This window comes from Anolis carolinensis, unplaced genomic scaffold (assembly GCF_035594765.1).
Source record: "Anolis carolinensis isolate JA03-04 unplaced genomic scaffold, rAnoCar3.1.pri scaffold_17, whole genome shotgun sequence".
In the NCBI taxonomy this organism is placed as follows: Eukaryota; Metazoa; Chordata; class Lepidosauria; order Squamata; family Dactyloidae; genus Anolis; species Anolis carolinensis.
The window spans coordinates 529,720-553,877 of NW_026943827.1; the positions used below are offsets into that span (position 1 = coordinate 529,720).

At 50.1% G+C, this 24,158-nt stretch overlaps 3 protein-coding genes across 3 annotated transcripts in view; 2 read left to right on the forward strand and 1 right to left on the reverse strand.

Moving 5' to 3' along the window:
* The window catches only part of LOC134294582 (zinc finger protein 658B-like), a 191,908-nt gene that overhangs the window by 149,912 nt on the left and 17,838 nt on the right, over positions 1-24,158 (forward strand). The window lies entirely within an intron of this gene.
* The window catches only part of LOC134294564 (uncharacterized), a 406,638-nt gene that overhangs the window by 125,455 nt on the left and 257,025 nt on the right, over positions 1-24,158 (reverse strand). The gene's annotated exons all lie outside the window — the stretch shown is intronic.
* On the forward strand, positions 1,412-6,150 carry LOC134294611 (gastrula zinc finger protein XlCGF7.1-like). The gene is made up of 2 exons (XM_062966181.1): positions 1,412-1,454; positions 4,409-6,150. The coding sequence occupies exons 1-2, from the start codon at positions 1,412-1,414 to the stop codon at positions 5,224-5,226; spliced, it is 861 nt and encodes a 286-aa protein (XP_062822251.1). The 3' UTR covers positions 5,227-6,150.

The window sequence follows — 24,158 nt, forward strand, 5'->3', positions numbered from 1 at the left end:
CCCAGCTCAGATAAGGCGAGAGCAACCAGTGGGGTGCCATCACGGTGATGAGGCCCCCACCCACAAGCTGGCTCCAACCCCTGGCAGGGGTCGTAAGGCTGACCCTGAGCAGAAGAACATCCCCTTCAACTGCAGGGAGGAAAGGGCGCCCCCACGAGACCAGGAGAAGGCTGGCAGGTAAGGGCGACCCCTCCTCACCTGAAGAAGAGGTGGCAGAGGCTAAAGGTGTGTCCCCATGGAGCCACGGACAGGACCCTCGCTGTTGGTCGCTGGGTCAGGCGCGAGTGGGGAGCCCTAACATGGCTGCGAGGGTGCCAGAGGAACCTTCAGTATTGAAAACGTCCCAAAAGGTATGAATGATTTATTTCCATTTTTTTTCCCTCCTTTTATTCTTCCTTATAAAACTAACCCTCCACTCTTAGGGTCTTGGGGGAAGGGGAGTGGGGATGGGACACGTGATCTCTTTTCTTTGCTGTCTTGAGGCATTCTCTACCCCTTGGACCCCCCCCTTCCTGGGTGGAGGTGCTGGACCTGGCTGTGGACACTAGGAGGCGCCTGGTGAAGATGGCATCACAACCTCCTCGAAGCCCTCCTGACCTCCTACATCGCTTGCAAGGTGCTGGAATCCATGCCAGGATCCATCAAGAGTGCTCCTGAACCAGAACCAGCCCCCACCAGCGGTGAGGAAGACAAAGACCTGTGGACTGCTGAGCTGGGAAACGACCTGAAGGTGTTGTTCCGGAAAACACCTCCTCAGGGCCTGCCGCCCGCAAGTTGTCCTGACCCACACCCTCCCGAGGTCCGGAGAAAGACCAAACGCCAGAGACGGAAGCACAAGACCCCCTCCGAGGACCCCTCCAAATCCCATCCCTCTAGCACCACGGGAACACCCCCATTTGGACCTACAAACATTTGACAGCTCACTTTGACAGCTGTCAAATCGGCCCTCACTTCAACTCCCGCTCGGAAGAACTGAACACCTTAGGTTCCCTGCTGGGAGCTGTCTGGCGTGCTGAATCAGGAGCCGTGAGTTCTAATTTTCACTCTATCTTTTTCCCCTCCCTGTTCTTTCCCTGCTGGGAGCTGTCCAGCGTGCTAACCCTAGAAAATGCTAACCCTAATTCTCATTCTTTCTCTGACTCTCCCTGCCAGTTCTAGCCCGGTGTTGTATGAATGGCTTTCTTCCAAAGTAAACTTCTGGCAGCAGTTGGCCACAAAGGCCTTAAATGTCTCAGACTTTTGCCTGTCGAGTGGGGCCTCTGCCACAGACCTGTTTTCCACCTGTTTAATTGGCATTCCAGAACCTCTGGAAATTTTTAGAAATTATACCATGTTCCAAGACATCCCAAAGGATATGTCTTATAGAGATCTCTCAAACTGGGGAAGAGTTTCCATGGACAAGCTGCCCGGCATGGCTACCATCCGCCTTGCTCATGTTCCTCAAGCAGAAAATTGTTTTCAAATACCCACCTGCATCGGTGAGTGCCATCAGCTTCCCATTGACAACTCTCTAAATTGCACACATATAGAAAAACTGTCTCATCTGAATGCCCATTTGGTCCTGCCCCCAGGATGGTTTTTCCTGTGTGGACAGACAGCCTATGGTTATCTACCTGCCAATACCTCCATGGGGAATTGTGCATTGGGTAGGCTGTCTCTTTTTATGCCTTCCAAGAACGACTTAGAACTGGCACACTCTTTGGGTCGGAAGGCAAGATCCATTCAAAACTTGGATCCAAATTGTGACCCCTCAGTGGTGCTAAAAGGCATCCCACAATTTGTGGCGGCTGCATTGTTCACTCCTGGAGTGGCCTCAGCCATGAATTATAGGGCCATAAAGCATCTGGCCTGCGCTCTGGTCAAAAACATCAATTATACCTCTCAAGCCTTGGCGTCAGTGGCAAAGGAAATGCATGAGCTGCGGGAGGCTGTATTAGATAACAGGGCAGCTATTGATTTCCTCCTATTGAAAAACCACTATGGCTGTGAGAGTGTAAGGCACATGTGCTGCTTTAATTTGACAGACCAGACTCCTATGATTCATAAATCCATCGAGGGTTTGAATGATTTGGCCTCAGGAATTAAGGAGACGACTGGATTCGACCTTAGTTTTCTGACCGATTGGCTCCCTTCTTTAGACTGGTTGAGGAAAGGTTTTCTCCTCTTTCTAGCTGTAATCCTTTTCCTTCTAATAATAAGCTGCTGCTGGTCGCATTTGCCCGCTCTGTTCCAAATTTGTCGCAAAAAGAACCATTCGAACCCCTCTCAGCAGATGGCCATGCTGCCGCTAAGAGGTTATAATGCTTATGCGGTAGGGCAGGGGCGAAATAGGCTCCGCCCATCTCGCCCCGCCCTCCCGAGTGGGGGTATGATAACCGTCACCCCCGGCTTTCAAATTGATTTGAAAACGCAGCGGAGAGTTCCGCCGGTCACCCACCAAAAGAACGGAGCGGGACCGCAACAGACTATTATTAAAAGACCTTTTTTTCTTCATTTTCCCCTTCCCTGAACTATGTAACAAAATCCCCCAATAAAAGTAGCATTTATTTTAACAATAACACTCTCTATCTGGTTATTTTGTATCTTTCCCTGACTCCTTCCTTCGCATGAAATCTCTCTCTCTCTCCCGTCCTTTTAACTCCGGCTGAGATTTCCCGCCATAGATTAACATGGCGGTCGATATAAATTGGCTCATATCTCTATCAAAATTACCCCTAGAACGCTCCTCTTTTAGTCCTAACCCTTTCTAAGGCTCCTGACTCGAAGACAACCAGCAGAACCGGAATCGGTCCAGTTTTCGGCACCTCAACAGCTGACTGTCAAACGGGACCGACGGCTCTTTCCAAGCTAAAATGCTGCCTTATCCCGGATTTTCCTCTCCCCGCGGCCCGCGGAATGGGTTTAAGAGATACCTACCCCCTTTCTGTGAACTGGGGATGGGGGGGTCGCTCTCTCGCTGGGGAGACATAGTTCTCCAAGGACCCTCACCCTCTACAGCTGCCAGGGGATGCCCGGACGGGGGCCCTCCACGTTTCATTCATAATTTCATGATTTTATGAAGGAGAAGAACACTCTTCCTCAGACCTACCCCTGGAACTTATGAAATCCTATACTTCCAAAGACTACAACTCACATGTGCCTCTTCCCCATGCCATCTCTACGAATTCCCCCCATCACAGATGAACTCTTTTTCCTCATGTATTTGTGAATTGTCATATTCTATGTACTTGGACACTCTCATGACTCACTGTTGTATGAATTTCTAATCGTTGGGATAACCTCATGAATTGTGAAATCATGCTGTTAGAACTCCACTTCTATATTGGGCTCCCCAGATGTTGTAAACTCCATCAAATGTTTTCAATTGTTTATATCATTCATGATTCCCCTTTATGCAATGTCACCCACCTTTATGGATTCTCCTTTATTTCCTTGAAATCTATCTATCTGCCTATATGTATTTGTACTCTTTGGGATCCCCGGAAAATATGTATTCTTCCCAGCAGGGTTTATGTTCCAACTTTATTTTAATTTTCATTCTATCCCATATAATTGTCAAATCATGAAATCTAATGGGAAATATTATGACCCCAACATGAACTCTAGCCCTATGACCCAGACCTCCCTTCCCAAAAACAAAAGGATAATCTGCCACAGTTTAATCCAATCTCATTCCGATCGCATGGACAATATAGGGCGAGTCACCAAATTCCTAAAGGTGACTCGCCCCCAAGGCAAACATTGTCATATCCCAGGCCAGGACGCCGCAGGAAGGCACCCTGTGGGGCCGTCAATGACGGCTCATCACCACCCATCACCACTTCCCGTCTGACACCCCAAAGACATATCTAAAATCTGTGAACGTGACAGGACCCCGGACATCCTTGATGGGTGTCATTAATTCCTTTAGAAATCGGCTGGGCCAGAATTAATCAGATGTTTCCTGTCCGGTCACCTCTTTGTCTCAATAGCTCCCGCCTCCTCCTCTCTGATTGGCCCGAATAGGGACAAAAAGCGGCTCCCCATTGGGCCAGCAGAGCAAGGCGGGAAACGAAAGCCCGCCTCGTTCAACCTCTCAGCCTATCCGCGATCAGATGGGCGGGGAAGCGAGGCGGGAAATTCAAAGGGCTGTCAGACCGAAACATTGTATAAATATGGCTTTATTTGAAACATATGTTACGCTAGTAGATTGAATGATCACTATTAGCGTCCTTTTCAGCTGAATTGCTCAATAAAGACTCCTTGGCGGATTTTCCTTCAACTTGGCGGACCTTCTTCATTTCAGGCTTCAGGTTGTATTGCGGCTTATATTCTCCTTTTGGCTTCGCCAAGGTCCGTTCCCTCAGGACCGGATCGGCTCTCTCCTTAAGGGGCCCGATCCCCTAAAGTGCGGTCGACAACAGACAGAGCTTCACTCGGAGTTCAGGCCTACGTTCACATCAAAGGACTCACACTGGGGAGAAACCCTATAACTGCCTGGAGTGTGGACAGAGCTTTACTCAGAAGGGACACTTACATTCACATCAAAGGACTCACACTGGGGAGAAACCCTATACATGCCGGGAGTGTGGACAGAGCTTCAGTGATTGTTCAGGTCTACGTTCACATCAAAGGACTCACACTGGGGAGAAACCCTATAACTGCCTGGAGTGTGGACAGAGCTTTACTCAGAAGGGACACTTACATTCACATCAAAGGACTCACACTGGGGAGAAACCCTATACATGCCGGGAGTGTGGACAGAGCTTCAGTGATTGTTCAGGTCTACGTTCACATCAAAGGACTCACACTGGGGAAAAGCCCTATACATGCCTGGAGTGTGGACGGAGCTTTACTCAGAAGGGACACTTACATTCACATCAAAGGACTCACACTGGGGAGAAACCCTATACATGCCTGGAGTGTGGACAGAGCTTCACTCATAGTTCAGGCCTACATTCACATCAAAGGACTCACACTGGGGAGAAACCCTATGCATGCCTGGAGTGTGGACAGAGCTTCACTCATAGTTCAGGCCTACGTTCACATCAAAGGACTCACACTGGGGAGAAACCCTATAACTGCCTGGAGTGTGGACAGAACTTTACTCGGAAGGGAAGCTTACATATACATCAAAGGACTCACACTGGGGAGAAACCCTATAAATGCCTGGAGTGTGGACAGAGCTTCACTCATAGTTCAGGCCTACGTTCACATCAATGGACTCACACCGGGGAGAAGCCCTAAAAATGCCTGGAGTGTGGACAGAGCTTCACTCGTATTTCAGACCTACGTTCACATCAACATACTCACACTGGGGAGAAACCCTATAAATGCCTGGAGTGTGGACAGACCTTCGCTCAGATTGGAACTCTACGTTCACATCAAAGGACTCACACTGGGGAGAAACCATAGAAATGCATGGAGTGTGGATAGAGCTTTTCACGGAATAAGGTTATACATAGACATCATAGAATTCAACCTGGAGAGAATGATGTTAATTGACACAAGAGTGTCATTCTAACATGTACAAAAGCAACTCTTGCAAATTTTGGAAATGCAAGCTCAAAGTTGGGACATTTCATCACATGTGGTGTATTGTAGAAAGATTGAACTAAAAATGTTCCATTCTGGAAGTAAACAAGGTTAAATGAAACTAGAGTTTTATATGCTGAGAATGTTGGATGATCAATTAGAATGAAAGCATGGGTAGTTACTGCGAGATACTCAAGTAAGAATTGACTGTACACAGGGATAGAAGGAATGTTTTATTCCAAAGCAAAAACACTGGCTTATGAAGACCTGCAAATTGGCCACAACGAACAAACTGACAACAACAACGTGGGCAAATGTCAGTTGTAATAGGTATTAATTGGAAGAGTGTTATAACAAATAGAAGTGTTATATGATATTATCTAAAGTGAGTAGAATAATGAAAGATAAAAATTAACAGATAGAATGAGGCTTTTAGGCACGTATCCCTGTCTGTTTGTTAGTTCAGTTGTGTGTCTATGTAGGTCACTGTTCTGCTAGTGTGTTTGTTTCTGATTCCACCAAAACAACAGGAACCCTTTTGTTTCTTAACACTATTATTATTATTATTATTATTATTATTATTATTATTATTCTGTTAATATGTTTATATTATTAAATTCTATTATTATAGGATTATTCTATATTCTTATATTCTTTATTTTTCTATTCTATTATTATACTATTTTGTTGTTGTTTCTTCATTTGGTCCCTTCCGACTCTTGGTGACCTCCTGGACCAGCTCAGGCCAGAGCTCCCTGTCGGCCGAGGCCACACGCACCTCCTTCAAGGTGGAGTCAGTTCCTTCAAGGATGCTATCCACTCATCTTGCCCTCGGTCGGCCCCTCACCCAACGGTTGTTGCGACCCTGGAGATGATCTCACCCAACGGTTTCATGTAGATGTTAAAGAGCATGGGGGACAAAATAGAACCTTGCGGGACCCCACAGGTCAATGGCCAGGGGTCCGAGCAGGAGTCCCCCAGCTTCACCAACTGAGAGCAACCCTCCAGGAAGGACTGAAGCCACTGCAGAGCAGTACCCCCAAGGCCCATCCCGGAGAGCCGTCCCAGAAGGATACCATGGTCGATGGTATCGAAAGCCGCTGAGATATCCAAGAGAACCAGCAGGGTCACACTCCCCCTGTGTCAGAACCCTGGCTGCTGGGCACCAATAACCTTACACGGAGGCCAGTCTCTATCTAATATCTTTATTAAAGAAATATATAAAAGCAATAAAAACAAGTGAAGAATATAGTTCAGAAACAGACCTTTCAAAAGAGGTCAAATATAGTCCAAGAATGTATTGTCCAATAAATGATATTAGAGTTCAAAGTTTTAATCCACTTGGCCGAAACACACACTCTTGCCAAGCAATAGTGTGGGGAAATGTCAGAGTCTTAGAAGTCCAATGAAGCTTGACAACAAGGCTGGAAATAAACTTGATTCTTGACTAGGTCCGTGACTAGAAACAAGGCAAAACGTGAAGCGTGGAACAGGGTCCGTGGTTAAACTGCAAGGCAAGGCAAGGCTCGAAAACTTGATCCGGGAAGCAAGGAACTGGGGTTACGAAGTCCACACACGATCTCTCTCCTGAAGCTGATCAATTGACTCCGCAAAGAATCTCTTGCGCCAAACCCCTATATTGGGTCTCGTTTTCCCGCCAACAATCTCTTTCCCTAGAGAACGAGAAGCGAAACCCACTCTGTCCAGGTGCATTACTCCTTAGAATTTCCCAAGGGAAGCAGACCTATTCAGCCAGTTGTTTGGCAGCGATTCTTAAGCTTCTCCGATTAGAAGAACTCCTAACTCCTCTGTCTCTAGAATAAGATTCCTTCCTGGGAAACGGAGGGGAGTACTGCCCAAGGCCTGGTTTACTGAATTCTTGAGGGCAAACATCAACATCCGGCAGGTGAAGGGACTCTGGCTCTTGTTGAACCGGCGAAAACCCCATGTTTTCCTCTTCATCTGCCACGATAGTACCAGGAACAGGACTACAAGGCCCATGAGGCATCACACCCTGTCCAGTTCTCTGTGGAGGTCATCCACCAAGGCGACCAAAGCCGTCTCGGTACTGTAACCAGGTCTGAAGCCAGACTGGTCCAGAGTGGCCCAGAAAATCAGTATCTTCCAAGAATCCCTGGAGCTGAGAAGTGACCACCTGCTCCAAGACCTTGCCCAAAAAAGGAAGGTTAGAGACTGGTCTGTAATTGCTTAGGTTGGTCGAATCCAAGAAGGCCTTCTTCAAGACTGGCCTCACTATAGCTTGTTTTAGGCAAGATGGAAATTTTCCCTGCTCAAGAGAGGCGTTAATTATCCTCACAAACCACTCTACTAACCCACCACTGGCCTGTTTTAAGAGCCAGGATGGGCAAGGGTCAAGGGCACAGGTGGTCACCCTCACCGCTCCAAGGATCTTGTCCACGTCATCAGGCTGCACAAGCTGAAATGAATCCCACAAGCTCGAACAGACAGATGCCTCGGTTACCTCCCCTGGCATTGCACCAAAGCCGGCATCTAAGTCGGAATGAATCTGAGCGACTTTGTCTGCAAAATAGTGAGCGAACCCGCTACACCGAGTTGTCAGGTGCCCCCCCAGCCTGAGGGGGATGGAGGAGCTCCCCAACAACACAAAACAGATCTGAAGATCTATTTATTAGGCTTGTCCGATCGATTGAAAAAATGTTTCAGTTCTCGTTTCTAAAGTAGGGGGTGCCGGCTCTTCGATATAGAAATTATTTCTTAATTTTTCACCCAAAATTTTCGGATATTTCTAAAAATTCGTAATGTTTCTAAAATGGCGGACGCGCATGCGCCATCGCCAAAAAACAGGAAACCGGGGGGGGGGACTTTTCTGGGGGTCTCCCACCCTCATTTCTTGAGCTATTCTCATCAAATTTGGTACAGTGGGAGAACACATTCCACACTCTTTGCTCAACAAATTGCAGAATGTTTCCTGTCTCCTATGATTTTTGGCGAGTTTTCATAACTTTTTATAATACACTATTTTTCAATATTTGAAGAAACCTGTTCCTGGTTTGAAAGTCTTATTTCCTGTTCAATTGGGTTCTTATCACTGTAAAAGTTCCTCTTCTACTTGTGTAGACTTTGGATTAGAAATGCAGCACACACCAAGCAATGCCTTGACAGGATTGGCAACGTCCTTTGGAAACTATAAATTGCTGTGGACCCTCTATTGAATCAAATCAATGTCTGACTTTGTGATTGCAGAAATAAAACTCAGCCCAAGGCTTGGGAATAGAAATGGAGCGTGAGGGAAGCAATGCCTTGGCGGGTGCCCCATGTCCTTTGGAAACTATTTCTTCCAATGTACCCTTTAGGTTTGAAAACAATGTGTGTCTTTGTGATTGCTGCAATAACACTCAGCCCGGGGGCTTGGGATTACAAACGGAGCGGGAGGGAAGCAATGCACTTGCAGGAACGCAGACGTCCTTTGGAAACTATTATTTTCAAGTCCCCCCCCCTTTCAGGATTGCAAAGAAGGGCTGATGTGGTGATTGCTAAATTCCAAAAAAGAAAACAGAAAGGCAAAAGGTCTCCCTCAGGAGTAGATGGAAAGCACCCCAAGCTCAGCACTAGCAGGGACGCAGACGTCCTTTGGAAAAAAAAAAGTTCCCTAAAGCCAGCCACAGCAAGGACTCTGCCCCAAGCCCCCAGCCAATTTCCCCCCAAAAAAACACAATATCAAACCAGCAACAACAGAAACACTCTACCCCCAGTTAGCCCTCTCTCCCCCAAACAAGCAAGCAGCAGCTTCCCAGCGCGCGCCAAACACCCTCTCTCCTCAGTATCCCAACCCAGAATGGCTTGGGTCAGCTGCGGTTGGGGATTTTTATAGAGATCACGTGGACACGGAGGACGCTAGCCCCCACCTTTGGCAGCCATCGTGGAATACTCTGATTGGCCATTTTAGGCTGCGCTAGGCTCCCATTCATGTTAGATTGCAGAAACAAAAAATAAAAATAAAAAATAATTAAAAAAATATTTTTTAAAAAATTTTGGAAGGAAAAAAATTAACGAAAATTTTTTTTTAAGAAACAATTAGAGAATGGGCCAACGATGGTTCAAATTACATTGCCAGTTGCACCCAGGGAAAACGTTTCAATACTCGTTTCAAAAAACGAGAACAATCCGAAATAATTACGAAACGAGAAACAACGAATATTTGGACAACCCTACTATTTATTGCAGATGCGATGCGGGCAGTCAAGAAGCCTTCCTGGCTGCCCGCAATGCCACAGAGTAGGCCCTAATGGCAGCTCTAGCCCGTGCTCTGTCAGCTGCATCACAAGTTGTCCGCCAGCAGCACTCTAATCTCCTCGTGCTCTTCATCTCCGCCAACTCCCCAGTAAACCAGGGGGCCGGGGCAACTCCACGCAACGAGAGGGGACGTTCAGGGGTGATCATGTCTATTGCCCTGGACATCTCGCTATTGTAGTGATCGACCAAGGCATCGACACGATCATCAGCCTCCCTGACAGACAGAACACCAAGAGACCTCAGGAATCCATCAGGATCCATAAGCCTCCTGGGGCGGACCATCTTAATGGGTCCCCCACCCCTGCGGAGGTTTGAGGACATGGTGAGTCTTAAACTGATCAGATGATGATCGGATCATGACAATGGAAGAATAATTTGTTCTTCCACCCCAACCAAACCGTCGCCCACAACAAAAAGCAGGTCGAGTGTATGCCCAGCTTGATGAGTGGGACCTGATATTACTTGGGACAGTCCCATGGTTGTCATGGCAGCCATGAATCCTTGCGCTGCACCGGTCAAGGTGGCCTCAGCGTGGATGTTGAAGTCACCCAGCACCAACAGGCGCTGGGAACCCAACACCACACTAGAGACCACCTCTGCTAGCGCAGACAGAGAGACTGCTGTGTCGCGCGGTGGACGGTACACCAGCAGAATCCCCAAACTGTCCCGGGTACCCACCTTCAAGTGGAGACACTCAAACCCGGCGGATTGCAGGATGGGGCATCTGACCAGGGCGATGGATTGCCGAAAGACCACCACAACCCCACCTCCCCACCTCCAGGCCTGGCATGCTGATGCATCCTGAAACCCGGAGGACAAAGCTGGGTGAGGCTTACCCCGCCCAGCTCATCCAACCAGGTCTCGGTGATGCAAGCCAGATCCGCTTGCTCATCCAGGTTTATCCTTCTCCAGGGTCGCAAGAACCCTATTGTGCTTCTCCCTGGGAATCCGTTGACCGTGCTTCCCCCTCCCTCACATGACCTCGATGGAACCCCCCCCCCACCTGGTCTCCACCCCCCAAGGACCCCAGCTCTATTGGAGCATTATTAAAAGGACCTAGTCAGCTCCCTAAATTCAAAAGGCTGTAAGGATCTCCATCTAGGCTAGTATCTAGAGAAGGGGACAAATGGAGCCTAACAGAGGGGGGAGATCTCTCAGAACAGCTTAGTAGAGTGGTAGGAAGGGAAGATTGTGGTCAGGGTATGGAGAGGGGTTGGGCAGATATAACTGAATAAGAATTTACCGGGGAAGAGGACCTATACAAAGGATTAGGCATCCTATTTAACCTAGTGGGGGCTCGAACATGTGAAGACAGGTTGGCCATAAAAGGACGGATCAAGGGGTCCACAAATACTCTTCTGATGGTGATACCCCATGAGTTCAACTGAAACCTGAGAGCCCATAATTCATCAACTTATCCTCAAAAGTGGTAATGAGGCGTGTTGAGTGATCGTAAGATTGGAAGTCCTTGTAAAGCCAAGTGATGGTTTTAATCTTGACTTCTATCAGGCTCCTTGAAAGAATTTGGGCCAAGGACCTCCGGATCGCTCTTTTCGAGGTCCATCTGCTCCAATTCAATTGAGAGTCTCTAATTTCAAGTGCCAGTTGTTCCGCTTGAGGAAGATGGTCATAATGGCACCCTGCGTAAGAGGGAGGAAAATCCATCCCCAGCGGAGTATTCATGATCTGCTTCGACGCTCCCAAATCTGAATCCCTATTCTCATTCCTTCCCTGCCCATATTGTTCACCAAAAGGATCTCCTCTTCCCTCAACTTCCCCATTGTCTAATATTGCATCCTTACTACATTTATGTTGCCCAGTCTCTCCCTCCCCAACCAAATCTGAGGGCCAGCTGACCTCCGTTGAGTTATATCCAATAATATTTTCCGCCCCAGGGGCATCATGCCGAGTGGAGTTATTTACCAGCAATGAGATCCCTTTAAGGAGGTGATCTGTTTTCTCATTCAAGGTTACTAGTTGTGAAAGAACGAGGCTAAAAGACCTTCCTATAAGATGGCATAGCTGGGACATTTCATAATTCCCATATATGTCTGTCATTTCTACCTAGGGAATTACGCAATGACCCAGCCCCTTGTCAGCTTACTTTCGTCCCATCAACTGCCCCGCCTGACTTAGAATATCTATCAGCTGATTCTAACAACAAATATTAATGGCCCATTATTGTTAAAAACAGTATAAGTTGCTTTAAACAACGTAAAATTTAAAGGGGGAGGGAGAAAACCAAAAAGGGAGAAAAGGTGGTAACAGCGCCAAATGATTTAGTATGGGAACCCCCTGCAGGCAGACCCAATAGTCTCTATAATCAATGCCAGCTGCAGACCCCAGTAGGGATGTCACCCAGTTCAGCTAAAATTCCTCAAAGCGGACCCACAGAGGCGGGCGAGATGGTAACCCCAATGGAGGCCGCCTCCCGGTCCGGTGAGGCAGCCTCTCAAAAGCAGCAACAATGATGGATCCTGGAGGGTGCTGCTTCACAATGATGAAAAGCCACTCAGTCCTGAAAGATCTTTCTGCCGCTCAGCCCTGATGAATCCAAACTGGCGGGGAGGTGCGAGGTGGTGGCAACAGAAGAGCCGAGCAGGGGAGGCTGTCCGGTTGGGCAGTGGCCTTCTACCAGCAAAGGCAGCCAACAAGACCGCCCGGTTCGACGCAGCCTCCTATGGTCAAGGAGATAGCTGGGGAGGCCGTCCGGTTCAGCGCAGCCTCCAAGGCCGAAGAGACAGCTGGGGTGGGGGGGGAGGGCGCCCGGTCTGGCGCGGCCTCCTAGTCCGAGAAGAAAGCTGGGGGGCCGCCTGGTTTGGCGTGGCCTCCAGAGACCGAGGAAAAAGCTGGGGGGGCCACCCGGTTCGGCGCGGCCACCAAAGGCCGAAAAGAAGGCTGGGGGAGGCCGCCCGGTTCGGTGCGGCCTCAATGGCCAAGGAGAAAGCTAGGGGAAAGCTAGGGGAGGCCGCCTGGTTCGGCGCGGCCTCCTAGTCTGAGGAGAAAGCTGGGGGGCGGGGCTGCCTGGTTCGGCGTGGCCTCCAAGGCTGAGGAGAAAGCTGGGAGAGGCCGCCCGGTTCGGCGCAGCCTCCAAAGGCCGAGAAGAAAGCTGGGAGAGGCCGCCCGGTTCGGCACGGCCTCCTAATGCTCACTGCTACCGTCAGGAGGTGGCAAGATCAGGCGAGTCGCCCTCCCACCCCCAGCTCTTCGTACCCCAGCATCAGCAGCTTCCTGGCCTCTGGACTCTGGAGGATTACCGCTTGGACCGACAGGACGAAATGGCGGCCGGGCGGCTCCTTCCTGGTCTTCTGCAGCTCCTTTCAGCAGCTCCTGCAGCCCTTACAGTTCCACCTCGGTAATGCAAAATCCTCAAAACGGTCGACAGCCTCACCCTTCAAGTAGCCGCCGGTTGGGGGCAATGGGAGGCCGTATGGCGAGAATTCGTGCTGGTCTAGGTTTCTTCGTCGGCGGAGCTCGTCACAGTCCCTGTTACCGTGCCGCCATCTTGGATAGTTGCCATACCTTGGATGCCTTGATGTATTGTGGCCAATTTTGGTGGAATTTGGTCCAGGGATTTTGTTGTTAACTCGGTCCTACAAGTGGACAGTACATTATATATGGATAGATATGTCTCTCTCAATCATCTCTCACTCTCTTTCGCTCAGTCTTTGGCTGGATGGCCATCTGTCAGGAAGGGTTTGATGGTGTCTTCCTCTATGGCAGAAGTGGGTTGGACTGAACGGGCCTTGGGGTCCCTCCCAATCCCATGATTCATCAGAACTCACATGGCATCAATCAAAGGAGCAGTGAGTGTCCCCTTCAAAGGAGAGAATCTTTCCGGAAAATAGAAGCCTCTCTTCCCATGACCCATCCAGTCCATCCAGAGAGATGCCCAACAGTCAAGGAACGCAGGCAGCTCTGGAGTTCTGGACCATTTGGACTCCGACTCCCAGATGCCTTTGCTGCCCGGGACAATGAGGGGGATTCTGTAAATGGGGTCCAGCCATCCTGAGGGACCAGAGGAGGGGGGCAGGACCCTGTTCTGGCTTAAATGTTAGGCCTAGAAATGTCGCTACTAACAGTTTACTAAAAGCTTTTTGCTAAGTAATAGCAAGGATCTGAACCATTGCATTACAGCAGTAAAGCAGCTGCTATGGCTTGGTTGGGTGTGTTACCTGCTTCCTGCATAAAACACAGCTTTGCACTTGCTTAGCTTGGCTCTGTTTAGAGCTGGGAGCTCCTTGGAGTTGAGAGCAGCAGGTGGCTGTTTTGTTGCCAGGAGCTGATATGCGGCGTTTGGAAGCTGGAAACAGAAGGTAAAGTCAACACAAGAAAGTCTGCTTATCTAAACTTCAACTCAAGGGCATCTTATTTTCAACAAAGAATACAGGAACTGAACCATGTCCTATTTTTGTTCCCTGTCCCTGAAGAAAGAAGACTCACTGAAGAAAGTGTTTACTGTTCTACTGTGGCGAGATCAACTACTCTGATTTGCTTCGTATTATTGTTGAACTAAAGTGAATGATCTATTTCCTTTTCTACGTAAAGCCACAACTGACCCATGTGTATTTTTGAGTTCAGGGCCACACTACATGAAAAGGGGCTCAAATATCTTTAACGGGATATGGGCATGCTTCCGCAAACTGTTATCACCCGTCTGACATGAAATGCCAACGCAGGAAGACAGAATCACCGCAACATTATTGTCATCCATCATCATCATCATTATTATGAGACATAGAGTTGCTTGTTCCCAACAGGGGACATGTATGGAATCCAATTTAAGTGGTTTCTGAATTGCGAGTTATTAAACCTGCCAGTCCAATAAGTATTTGATTTTTTTGAACTCTGTCACTCCTTCTCACCTGTCACTAAGGAGGCCATGCAGGTCTTGAACCGGTGCTTGGTTCAGACTGGATGAGGGCGAACAAACTGAAATTGAATCCAGACAAGACCGAGGTCCTCCTGGTGAGTCGTGAGGCCAAACAGGGCGTAGGGTTACAGCTACACTCCCCCTGAAGGCGCAGGTTCGCAGCTTGAGAGTGATCCTAGATTCACCGTTGAGCCAGGACTCGGCGGTGGCTAGGGGAGCTTCTGCACAGCCAGTTTCGCCGGTACCTTGGGAAGTCTGACTTGGCCACAGTGGTCTTGTTACATCCCGAATAGATTACTGCAATGCACTCTACGTGGGGTTGCTTTTGAAGACTGTTTGGACGCTCCAAATAGTCCAATGGGCAGCAGCCAGGCTGCTCTCTGGAGCGGCGTACAGGGAGCATACCACCACCCTGTTACGTCAGCTCCACTGGCTGCCAGTCTGCTACCGAGCGCAATTCAAAGTGCTGGCGTTAGCCTATAAAGCCCTAAACAATTCTGGCCCAGCTTACCTGTCCAAAAGCATCTCCCTCTATGACTCACCTTGGAGGTTAAGATCATTGGGGAGGCCCTGCTCTCGATCCCACCGCCCAATTCCAAAAGGAACAATTACAATTAAAGCCAAACATTAAAACATAAATTACTTAAAACAACAATTAAAAATCACGCAAGTTCCAAATCGTAATCCAGGATTGGTCCATTAGTCCATCGCTTTAAAAGTTCTCAATTATTGCACTGCTATAGTTACTGCTCAAATGCTTGGTCCCATAACCATGACTTTAAGGGTTTTTCCCCCTCAAAGACAGGATGGAGGGGGCTGTGCTGATTTCATTGGGGAGGGAATTCCACAGGGGAGGGGCCACCACTGAGAAGGGTCACGGTCAGGGTCAGGATCAGGTGTGGGGGGGTCCAGGGTGGGGGTTGGGGTTAGTGGTTAGGGTGAGGGTTAGGGTCGTGGTTGGGGTTAGGTATTTGTGTTTGGTTATGTTTACATTAGGGGTTAGGGTTAGGGGTTAGGGTAGTTGTGGTTGGGGTTAGGGTTAGAGTTAGGGTTGATATTTGTGTTTGGTTATGTTTATGTTAGGGGTTCGGGTAGTTGTGGTTGGGGTTAGGGCTAGAGTTAGGGTTGATATTTGTGTTTGGTTATGTTTATGTTAGGGGTTCGGGTAGTTGTGGTTGGGGTTAGGGCTAGAGTTAGGGTTGATATTTGTGTTTGGTTATGTTTATGTTAGGGGTCAGGGTTAGGGGTTAGGGTAGTTGTGGTTGGGGTTAGAGTTAGGGTTGATATTTGTGTTTGGTTACGTCAATGGTTAAGGTTGTGGTTAGGGGTTGGGTTAAGGAGTCAAGAGTCAGGGGTTATGGGTCGGGGTCGGGTAGGTTAGGGTTGAGAGTTAAGGGTCAGGGTCAGGGTGAGGTATTCCCGCTGTCTAGTTCCCTATGCGCCTTCCCTCCTCCCCACACGAGGAGCAAAAAAGACTCACCGGGATGTGGACCAAACCAGGCGACATAGGTACAGGCTGCAAAGGCAACGGGCAAGAAGCAAGAACCACGAGAGAGAGAGAGAGAGAGAGAGAGAGCGACTGCCTTCCTACCTTCCTGCTGTGAACAGGAAAGTGAGCTTCCAAAGGGAACGGCCTTCAGAGGGAGATGCTGCAGCGCATCACAAGGGTCTCCATGGCGCCCCCTGCAGGCACAGAACAGCCATCCAGGGAGGGGGGAGGGAGGGGGGGAGGAAGAGCTCCCTTGATGGACAGGACCAGAGGAGGGGCAGGATGGGAAAGCCATCATCATAATATATAATAATCATAATAATATAACATCAGAAAAAGAATACAATCATATATGATAAAATATCATAAGAATTATTATATTATATCATAATTGTAATTTGACTTTGGTCAAAGCACAGGATCGTATATTTTGGCAAAAGGTAGATTTGCGTGAAGCCCAAAGGAGTGGACCGACATCAAATCGGATAGGATAATTATGATATTGTATTATATTATAATATTACAATGATTTTATCCTATCCAATCTGACATCGATATTATCATAATAAAGCAATAATCATGCGATAGTATAATAATTGTAATATATTATAAAGACTTAAGAGCCCCGGTGGCGAAGTGTGTTAAAGAGCTGAGCTGCTGAACTTGCAGACCGAAAGGTCGCAGGTTCAAATCCGGGGAGTGGAATGAGCACCCACTGTCAGCTCCAGCTTCTGCCAACCTAGCAGTTTGAAAACATGCCAATGTGAGTAGATCAATAGGTACCACTTCAGGTAACGGCCCTCCATGCAGTCATGCCAGTGGCCACATGACCTCGGAGGTGTCTACGGACAACGCCGGCTCTTTGGCTTAGAAATGGAGATGAGCCCCAACCCCCAGAATCAGACATAATAGTTCTGTTATAAAACTGAAATATATTATATTGTGAAACGAGGTAAATCTGTGGAAGGGAAGGGGGCTTGGCTGGGACCTCACGAAGGAAGGCTTTCCCATAGACTGTCACTGTGAGGTTATTCTGTAATATAGCGCAGCATTATGATTATTATATTATTGTGTTATTATATATTATTATCATTTTATTTATTAGTTTATTATACTGTTATTATATTATCAAATAATATTGATTTTTTTTCTCCGTGTCAGGAGCAACCGGAGTTGCTTCTGGAGTGAGAGAATGGGCTGTCTGCAAGGACGTTGCCCAGGGGACGTTGCCCGGATGTCTTGATGTTTTACCGTCCTTGTGGGAGGCTTCTCTCCTGTCCCCGCGTGGAGCTGGAGCTGACAGAGGGAGCTCACCCGCGCTCTCCCCGGGTGGGATTCGAACCTGGCAGCCTTCAGGTCAGCAGCCCAACCTTCAAGTCACGAGGCTGTTATTCCCTAGGCCACCGGAGGCTCCTATATTTGATAATAATATTATATAATAACATTCTCTAAAAGTATTATTATTAATAATATTATTATTATAACAACTCGGCGTTGCCCAGGTTATTTGACCAAGTCAGTGTTTTTATTATTGTCCAAAAGGCATAAGGAATGGGATGAACTACAACTCCCATCATGCCCGGTTCTCCCCCAGAAACTCCGTCAGGACTTCAAGGGTGTGACGTTGGGCAACTCTGCTCAGGAGCCCCGCCCTGCCGCCCGTCCATCAAAGGAGGGGGAGCAGGAAGCAGCCAATGGGGGGCCTCCGGTGGGCGAGGCGTCCCGGGCTCAGCCAATGGGAGGGAAGAGGGCGGGCTCCGGGGAAGGAGGAGGACGAGGAGGAAGATGGCGGCGCCTGGCCTGGCCTGAGGCCTGGTCTGTGTCTGTGAGGCGGGAAAGAAGAGAGGCCGAGAGAGAGAGAGAGAGAGAGAGAGAGAGAGAGAGAGAGAGAGGTCTGTGGGGAGAGGGAGGGAGGGAGGGAGGGGGCTCGCCTGGGGTGCCCGGGGGGGAGGCGGAGGGGCCCGGTTGGCGGCGGGAGGGTGGGCCAGGCCCGTCCTTGGCTGGCGGAGGGAGGGAGGGAGGGAGGGAGGACTACAACTCCCAGGATGTCTGCTGTGTTGTGTCTCAGAACTTTGTCAGTCTGGGTTCGGAAGTTCCACAGTATCTTTGCGTGCTCATTCTCCAAGACTTTTGCAGGTTTATGATCCCACCAGTTCTTTGCTGCTGGGAGGTGGGACTTGAGGCATAAGTTCCAATGAATCATTTGGGCCATAGAGTTGTGCCTCTGTTTGTAGTCTGTCTGTGCGATTTTCTTACAGCAGCTGAGGATATGATCCATGGTTTCGTCAGTTTCCTTGCAGAGTCTGCATTTTGGGTCATCGGATGATTTTTGGATCTTGGCCTTAATTGCATTTGTTCTGATGGCTTGCTCCTGGGCTAATTATTATAATTATTATAATTATTATGAAACCAGGCCTGCATGCACAGCTGGCCATATTGGGTCTCTGTGCCAAATCTGGTCCAGATCTGACCTCAGCTGGGTTCAGCGCTCTCGGCTACAGGTGAACTACAACTCCCAGAACCAAGGTCCGTTCCCCTAAATCCCTGCAGACTGTTCAGTGGGTGATGGGGCTTCTCTGGGCCAAGTCTGGTCCCAGTCCATGGTCAGTGGGGGTCCCAGTGTGGCTGGCTGCAGGTGAACTACAACTCCCAGAACCAAGGTCCGTTCCCCTCAATCCCTGCAGACTGTTCAGTGGGTGATGGGGCTTCTCTGGGCCAAGTCTGGTCCCAGTCCATGGTCAGTGGGGGTCCCAGTGTGGCTGGAGGCAGGTGAACTACAACTCCCAGAACCAAGGTCCGTTCCCCTAAATCCCTGCAGACTGTTCAGTGGGTGATGGGGCTTCTCTGGGCCAAGTCTGGTCCCAGTCCATGGTCAGTGGGGGTCCCAGTGTGGCTGGAGGCAGGTGAACTACAACTCCCAGAACCAAGGTCCGTTCCCCTAAATCCCTGCAGACTGTTCAGTGGGTGATGGGGCTTCTCTGGGCCAAGTCTGGTCCCAGTCCATGGTCAGTGGGGGTCCCAGTGTGGCTGGAGGCAGGTGAACTACAACTCCCAGAACCAAGGTCCGTTCCCCTAAATCCCTGCAGACTGTTCAGTGGGTGATGGGGCTTCTCTGGGCCAAGTCTGGTCCCAGTCCATGGTCAGTGGGGGTCCCAGTGTGGCTGGAGGCAGGTGAACTACAACTCCCAGAACCAAGGTCCGTTCCCCTAAATCCCTGCAGACTGTTCAGTGGGTGATGGGGCTTCTCTGGGCCAAGTCTGGTCCCAGTCCATGGTCAGTGGGGGTCCCAGTGTGGCTGGAGGCAGGTGAACTACAACTCCCAGAACCAAGGTCCGTTCCCCTAAATCCCTGCAGACTGTTCAGTGGGTGATGGGGCTTCTCTGGGCCAAGTCTGGTCCCAGTCCATGGTCAGTGGGGGTCCCAGTGTGGCTGGAGGCAGGTGAACTACAACTCCCAGAACCAAGGTCCGTTCCCCTAAATCCCTGCAGACTGTTCAGTGGGTGATGGGGCTTCTCTGGGCCAAGTCTGGTCCCAGTCCATGGTCAGTGGGGGTCCCAGTGTGGCTGGAGGCAGGTGAACTACAACTCCCAGAACCAAGGTCCGTTCCCCTAAATCCCTGCAGACTGTTCAGTGGGTGATGGGGCTTCTCTGGGCCAAGTCTGGTCCCGGTCCATGGTCAGTGGGGGTCACAGTGTGGCTGGAGGCAGGTGAACTACAACTCCCAGAACCAAGGTCCGTTCCCCTAAATCCCTGCAGACTGTTCAGTGGGTGATGGGGCTTCTCTGGGCCAAGTCTGGTCCCAGTCCATGGTCAGTGGGGGTCACAGTGTGGCTGGAGGCAGGTGAACTACAACTCCCAGAACCAAGGTCCGTTCCCCTCAATCCCTGCAGACTGTTCAGTGGGTGATGGGGCTTCTCTGGGCCAAGTCTGGTCCCGGTCCATGGTCAGTGGGGGTCCCAGTGTGGCTGGAGGCAGGTGAACTACAACTCCCAGAACCAAGGTCCGTTCCCCTCAATCCCTGCAGACTGTTCAGTGGGTGATGGGGCTTCTCTGGGCCAAGTCTGGTCCCAGTCCATGGTCAGTGGGGGTCCCAGTGTGGCTGGAGGCAGGTGAACTACAACTCCCAGAACCAAGGTCCGTTCCCCTAAATCCCTGCAGACTGTTCAGTGGGTGATGGGGCTTCTCTGGGCCAAGTCTGGTCCCAGTCCATGGTCAGTGGGGGTCCCAGTGTGGCTGGAGGCAGGTGAACTACAACTCCCAGAACCAAGGTCCGTTCCCCTCAATCCCTGCAGACTGTTCAGTGGGTGATGGGGCTTCTCTGGGCCAAGTCTGGTCCCAGTCCATGGTCAGTGGGGGTCCCAGTGTGGCTGGAGGCAGGTGAACTACAACTCCCAGAACCAAGGTCCGTTCCCCTCAATCCCTGCAGACTGTTCAGTGGGTGATGGGGCTTCTCTGGGCCAAGTCTGGTCCCGGTCCATGGTCAGTGGGGGTCCCAGTGTGGCTGGAGGCAGGTGAACTACAACTCCCAGAACCAAGGTCCGTTCCCCTCAATCCCTGCAGACTGTTCAGTGGGTGACGGGGCTTCTCTGGGCCAAGTCTGGTCCCGGTCCATGGTCAGTGGGGGTCCCAGTGTGGCTGGAGGCAGGTGAACTACAACTCCCAGAACCAAGGTCCGTTCCCCTCAATCCCTGCAGACTGTTCAGTGGGTGATGGGGCTTCTCTGGGCCAAGTCTGGTCCCAGTCCATGGTCAGTGGGAGTCCCAGTGTGGCTGGAGGCAGGTGAACTACAACTCCCAGAACCAAGGTCCGTTCCCCTCAATCCCTGCAGACTGTTCAGTGGGTGATGGGGCTTCTCTGGGCCAAGTCTGGTCCCAGTCCATGGTCAGTGGGGGTCCCAGTGTGGCTGGAGGCAGGTGAACTACAACTCCCAGAACCAAGGTCCGTTCCCCTCAATCCCTGCAGACTGTTCAGTGGGTGATGGGGCTTCTCTGGGCCAAGTCTGGTCCCAGTCCATGGTCAGTGGGGGTCCCAGTGTGGCTGGAGGCAGGTGAACTACAACTCCCAGAACCAAGGTCCGTTCCCCTCAATCCCTGCAGACTGTTCAGTGGGTGATGGGGCTTCTCTGGGCCAAGTCTGGTCCCAGTCCATGGTCAGTGGGGGTCCCAGTGTGGCTGGAGGCAGGTGAACTACAACTCCCAGAACCAAGGTCCGTTCCCCTCAATCCCTGCAGACTGTTCAGTGGGTGATGGGGCTTCTCTGGGCCAAGTCTGGTCCCAGTCCATGGTCAGTGGGGGTCCCAGTGTGGCTGGAGGCAGGTGAACTACAACTCCCAGAACCAAGGTCCGTTCCCCTCAATCCCTGCAGACTGTTCAGTGGGTGATGGGGCTTCTCTGGGCCAAGCCTGGTCCCAGTCCATGGTCAGTGGGGGTCCCAGTGTGGCTGGAGGCAGGTGAACTACAACTCCCAGAACCAAGGTCCGTTCCCCTAAATCCCTGCAGACTGTTCAGTGGGTGATGGGGCTTCTCTGGGCCAAGTCTGGTCCCAGTCCATGGTCAGTGGGGGTCCCAGTGTGGCTGGAGGCAGGTGAACTACAACTCCCAGAACCAAGGTCCGTTCCCCTCAATCCCTGCAGACTGTTCAGTGGGTGATGGGGCTTCTCTGGGCCAAGTCTGGTCCCGGTCCATGGTCAGTGGGGGTCCCAGTGTGGCTGGCTGCAGGTGAACTACAACTCCCAGAACCAAGGTCCGTTCCCCTAAATCCCTGCAGACTGTTCAGTGGGTGATGGGGCTTCTCTGGGCCAAGTCTGGTCCCAGTCCATGGTCAGTGGGGGTCCCAGTGTGGCTGGAGGCAGGTGAACTACAACTCCCAGAACCAAGGTCCGTTCCCCTCAATCCCTGCAGACTGTTCAGTGGGTGATGGGGCTTCTCTGGGCCAAGTCTGGTCCCAGTCCATGGTCAGTGGGGGTCCCAGTGTGGCTGGAGGCAGGTGAACTACAACTCCCAGAACCAAGGTCCGTTCCCCTCAATCCCTGCAGACTGTTCAGTGGGTGATGGGGCTTCTCTGGGCCAAGTCTGGTCCCAGTCCATGGTCAGTGGGGGTCCCAGTGTGGCTGGAGGCAGGTGAACTACAACTCCCAGAACCAAGGTCCGTTCCCCTCAATCCCTGCAGACTGTTCAGTGGGTGATGGGGCTTCTCTGGGCCAAGTCTGGTCCCAGTCCATGGTCAGTGGGGGTCCCAGTGTGGCTGGAGGCAGGTGAACTACAACTCCCAGAACCAAGGTCCGTTCCCCTCAATCCCTGCAGACTGTTCAGTGGGTGATGGGGCTTCTCTGGGCCAAGTCTGGTCCCAGTCCATGGTCAGTGGGGGTCCCAGTGTGGCTGGAGGCAGGTGAACTACAACTCCCAGAACCAAGGTCCGTTCCCCTCAATCCCTGCAGACTGTTCAGTGGGTGATGGGGCTTCTCTGGGCCAAGTCTGGTCCCAGTCCATGGTCAGTGGGGGTCCCAGTGTGGCTGGAGGCAGGTGAACTACAACTCCCAGAACCAAGGTCCGTTCCCCTCAATCCCTGCAGACTGTTCAGGTGGTGACGGGGCTTCTCTGGGCCAAGTCTGGTCCCAGTCCATGGTCAGTGGGGGTCCCAGTATTGCTGGAGGCAGGTGAACTACAACTCCCATCAAGGACACTTGTGCCAAGAGGACAGGGAACATGAAGAGGAAAACCAGAGGGAAGCGATTATGTAGTTTTATGTTTTTTTTTCTTTTTCTTGTTTCAGTTGTTCTCATTGTATTGTTTATTTGTTATATGTTTTTAATTGTGTTTTAATAATAATAATAATAATAACAACAGCAACTTTATTTTTATACCCCGCCTCCCTTTCCCAGAAGGGACTCGGGGCAGCTTACACGGGCCCAAGCCCAAATGGTACAAACATTGTAATAAAACCAATAAATACAAAACAGATCTATTATTATTATTATTATTATTATTAAACTTATATACCGCTACTCCCGGTTTGGCTCGGAGCGGTTTACAAAAATAGATTAAAACAATACACTTGGCTTTAAAATAGCAATAAAAACAATAAAAGCAACAATAAAAGCAACAATAAAAAGAGACATAGCCCTATGTATCTATAAAACATAGTAAATCACATTACAAATAAAACATGGTTTGAAAAAACATCTGAGGACTCTCATAAAAGTGACCTGGAGTCCTTATTTATGCTGGGCTTGGTCTCCATGCAAGCTGCCCCGAGTCCCTTCGGGGAGAGAGATTGTGGTGGGAATAAAGTTGTTCTTCTTCTTCTTCTTCTTCTTATTATTATTATTATTATGATGTACGCACAATATATAGGTGTCAATTTTCCAATTCCCGGTCACTTCCTCCCTCCCTTCCTTCCTTCCTTCCTTCCTCCCCCACCTCACTCCATTCTTCCTTCCCTTTCTTCCCCCTCCCTCCTTATTTATTTATTGAGGTATACGTGATCGGTCCTCCCCCCCGGTGGCGCAGCGGATTAAACTGCTGAACTTGCTGACCAAAAGGTTGGCAGGTTCGAATCTAGGGAGCAGAGCGAGCTCCCGCTGTTAGCCCCAGCTTCTGCCATCCTGGCAGTTCGAAACTACTTAGCTACCTGTGATTCCTTTATTTTATCACTTTTAAACTTATTTATTATGCAATGCTTTTGACATGAAATAAATTAATAAGCAGTCCGAGAACATGCAAATGCGAGTAGATCAATAGGTACCTCTTCTGCGGGAAGGTAACAGCTCTCCATGCAGTCATGCCAGTGGCCACATGACCTAGGAGGTGTCTACGGACAATGCCGGCTCTTTGTCTTAGAAATGGAGATGAGCCCCAACCCCAGAGTCGGGCAGGACTGGACTTCATGTCACGGGAAAATCCTGACCTTACTGTGTGTTCTGCACAATTGTGTGCTTTTGTGAACCGCTCCGAGTCCCTTCGGGGAGATGGTGGCAGGGTACAAATGAATAATAACAACAATAATAAA

Bases quoted from the DNA above. Each gene is read 5' to 3' on its own strand.
- LOC134294611 (XM_062966181.1), top strand. From the start codon at position 1,412: ATGGCTACCATCCGCCTTGCTCATGTTCCTCAAGCAGAAAATT. The intron at 1,455-4,408 runs GTTTTCAAATAC...ACAACAGACAGA, and splicing joins TGTTCCTCAAGCAGAAAATT to GCTTCACTCGGAGTTCAGGC.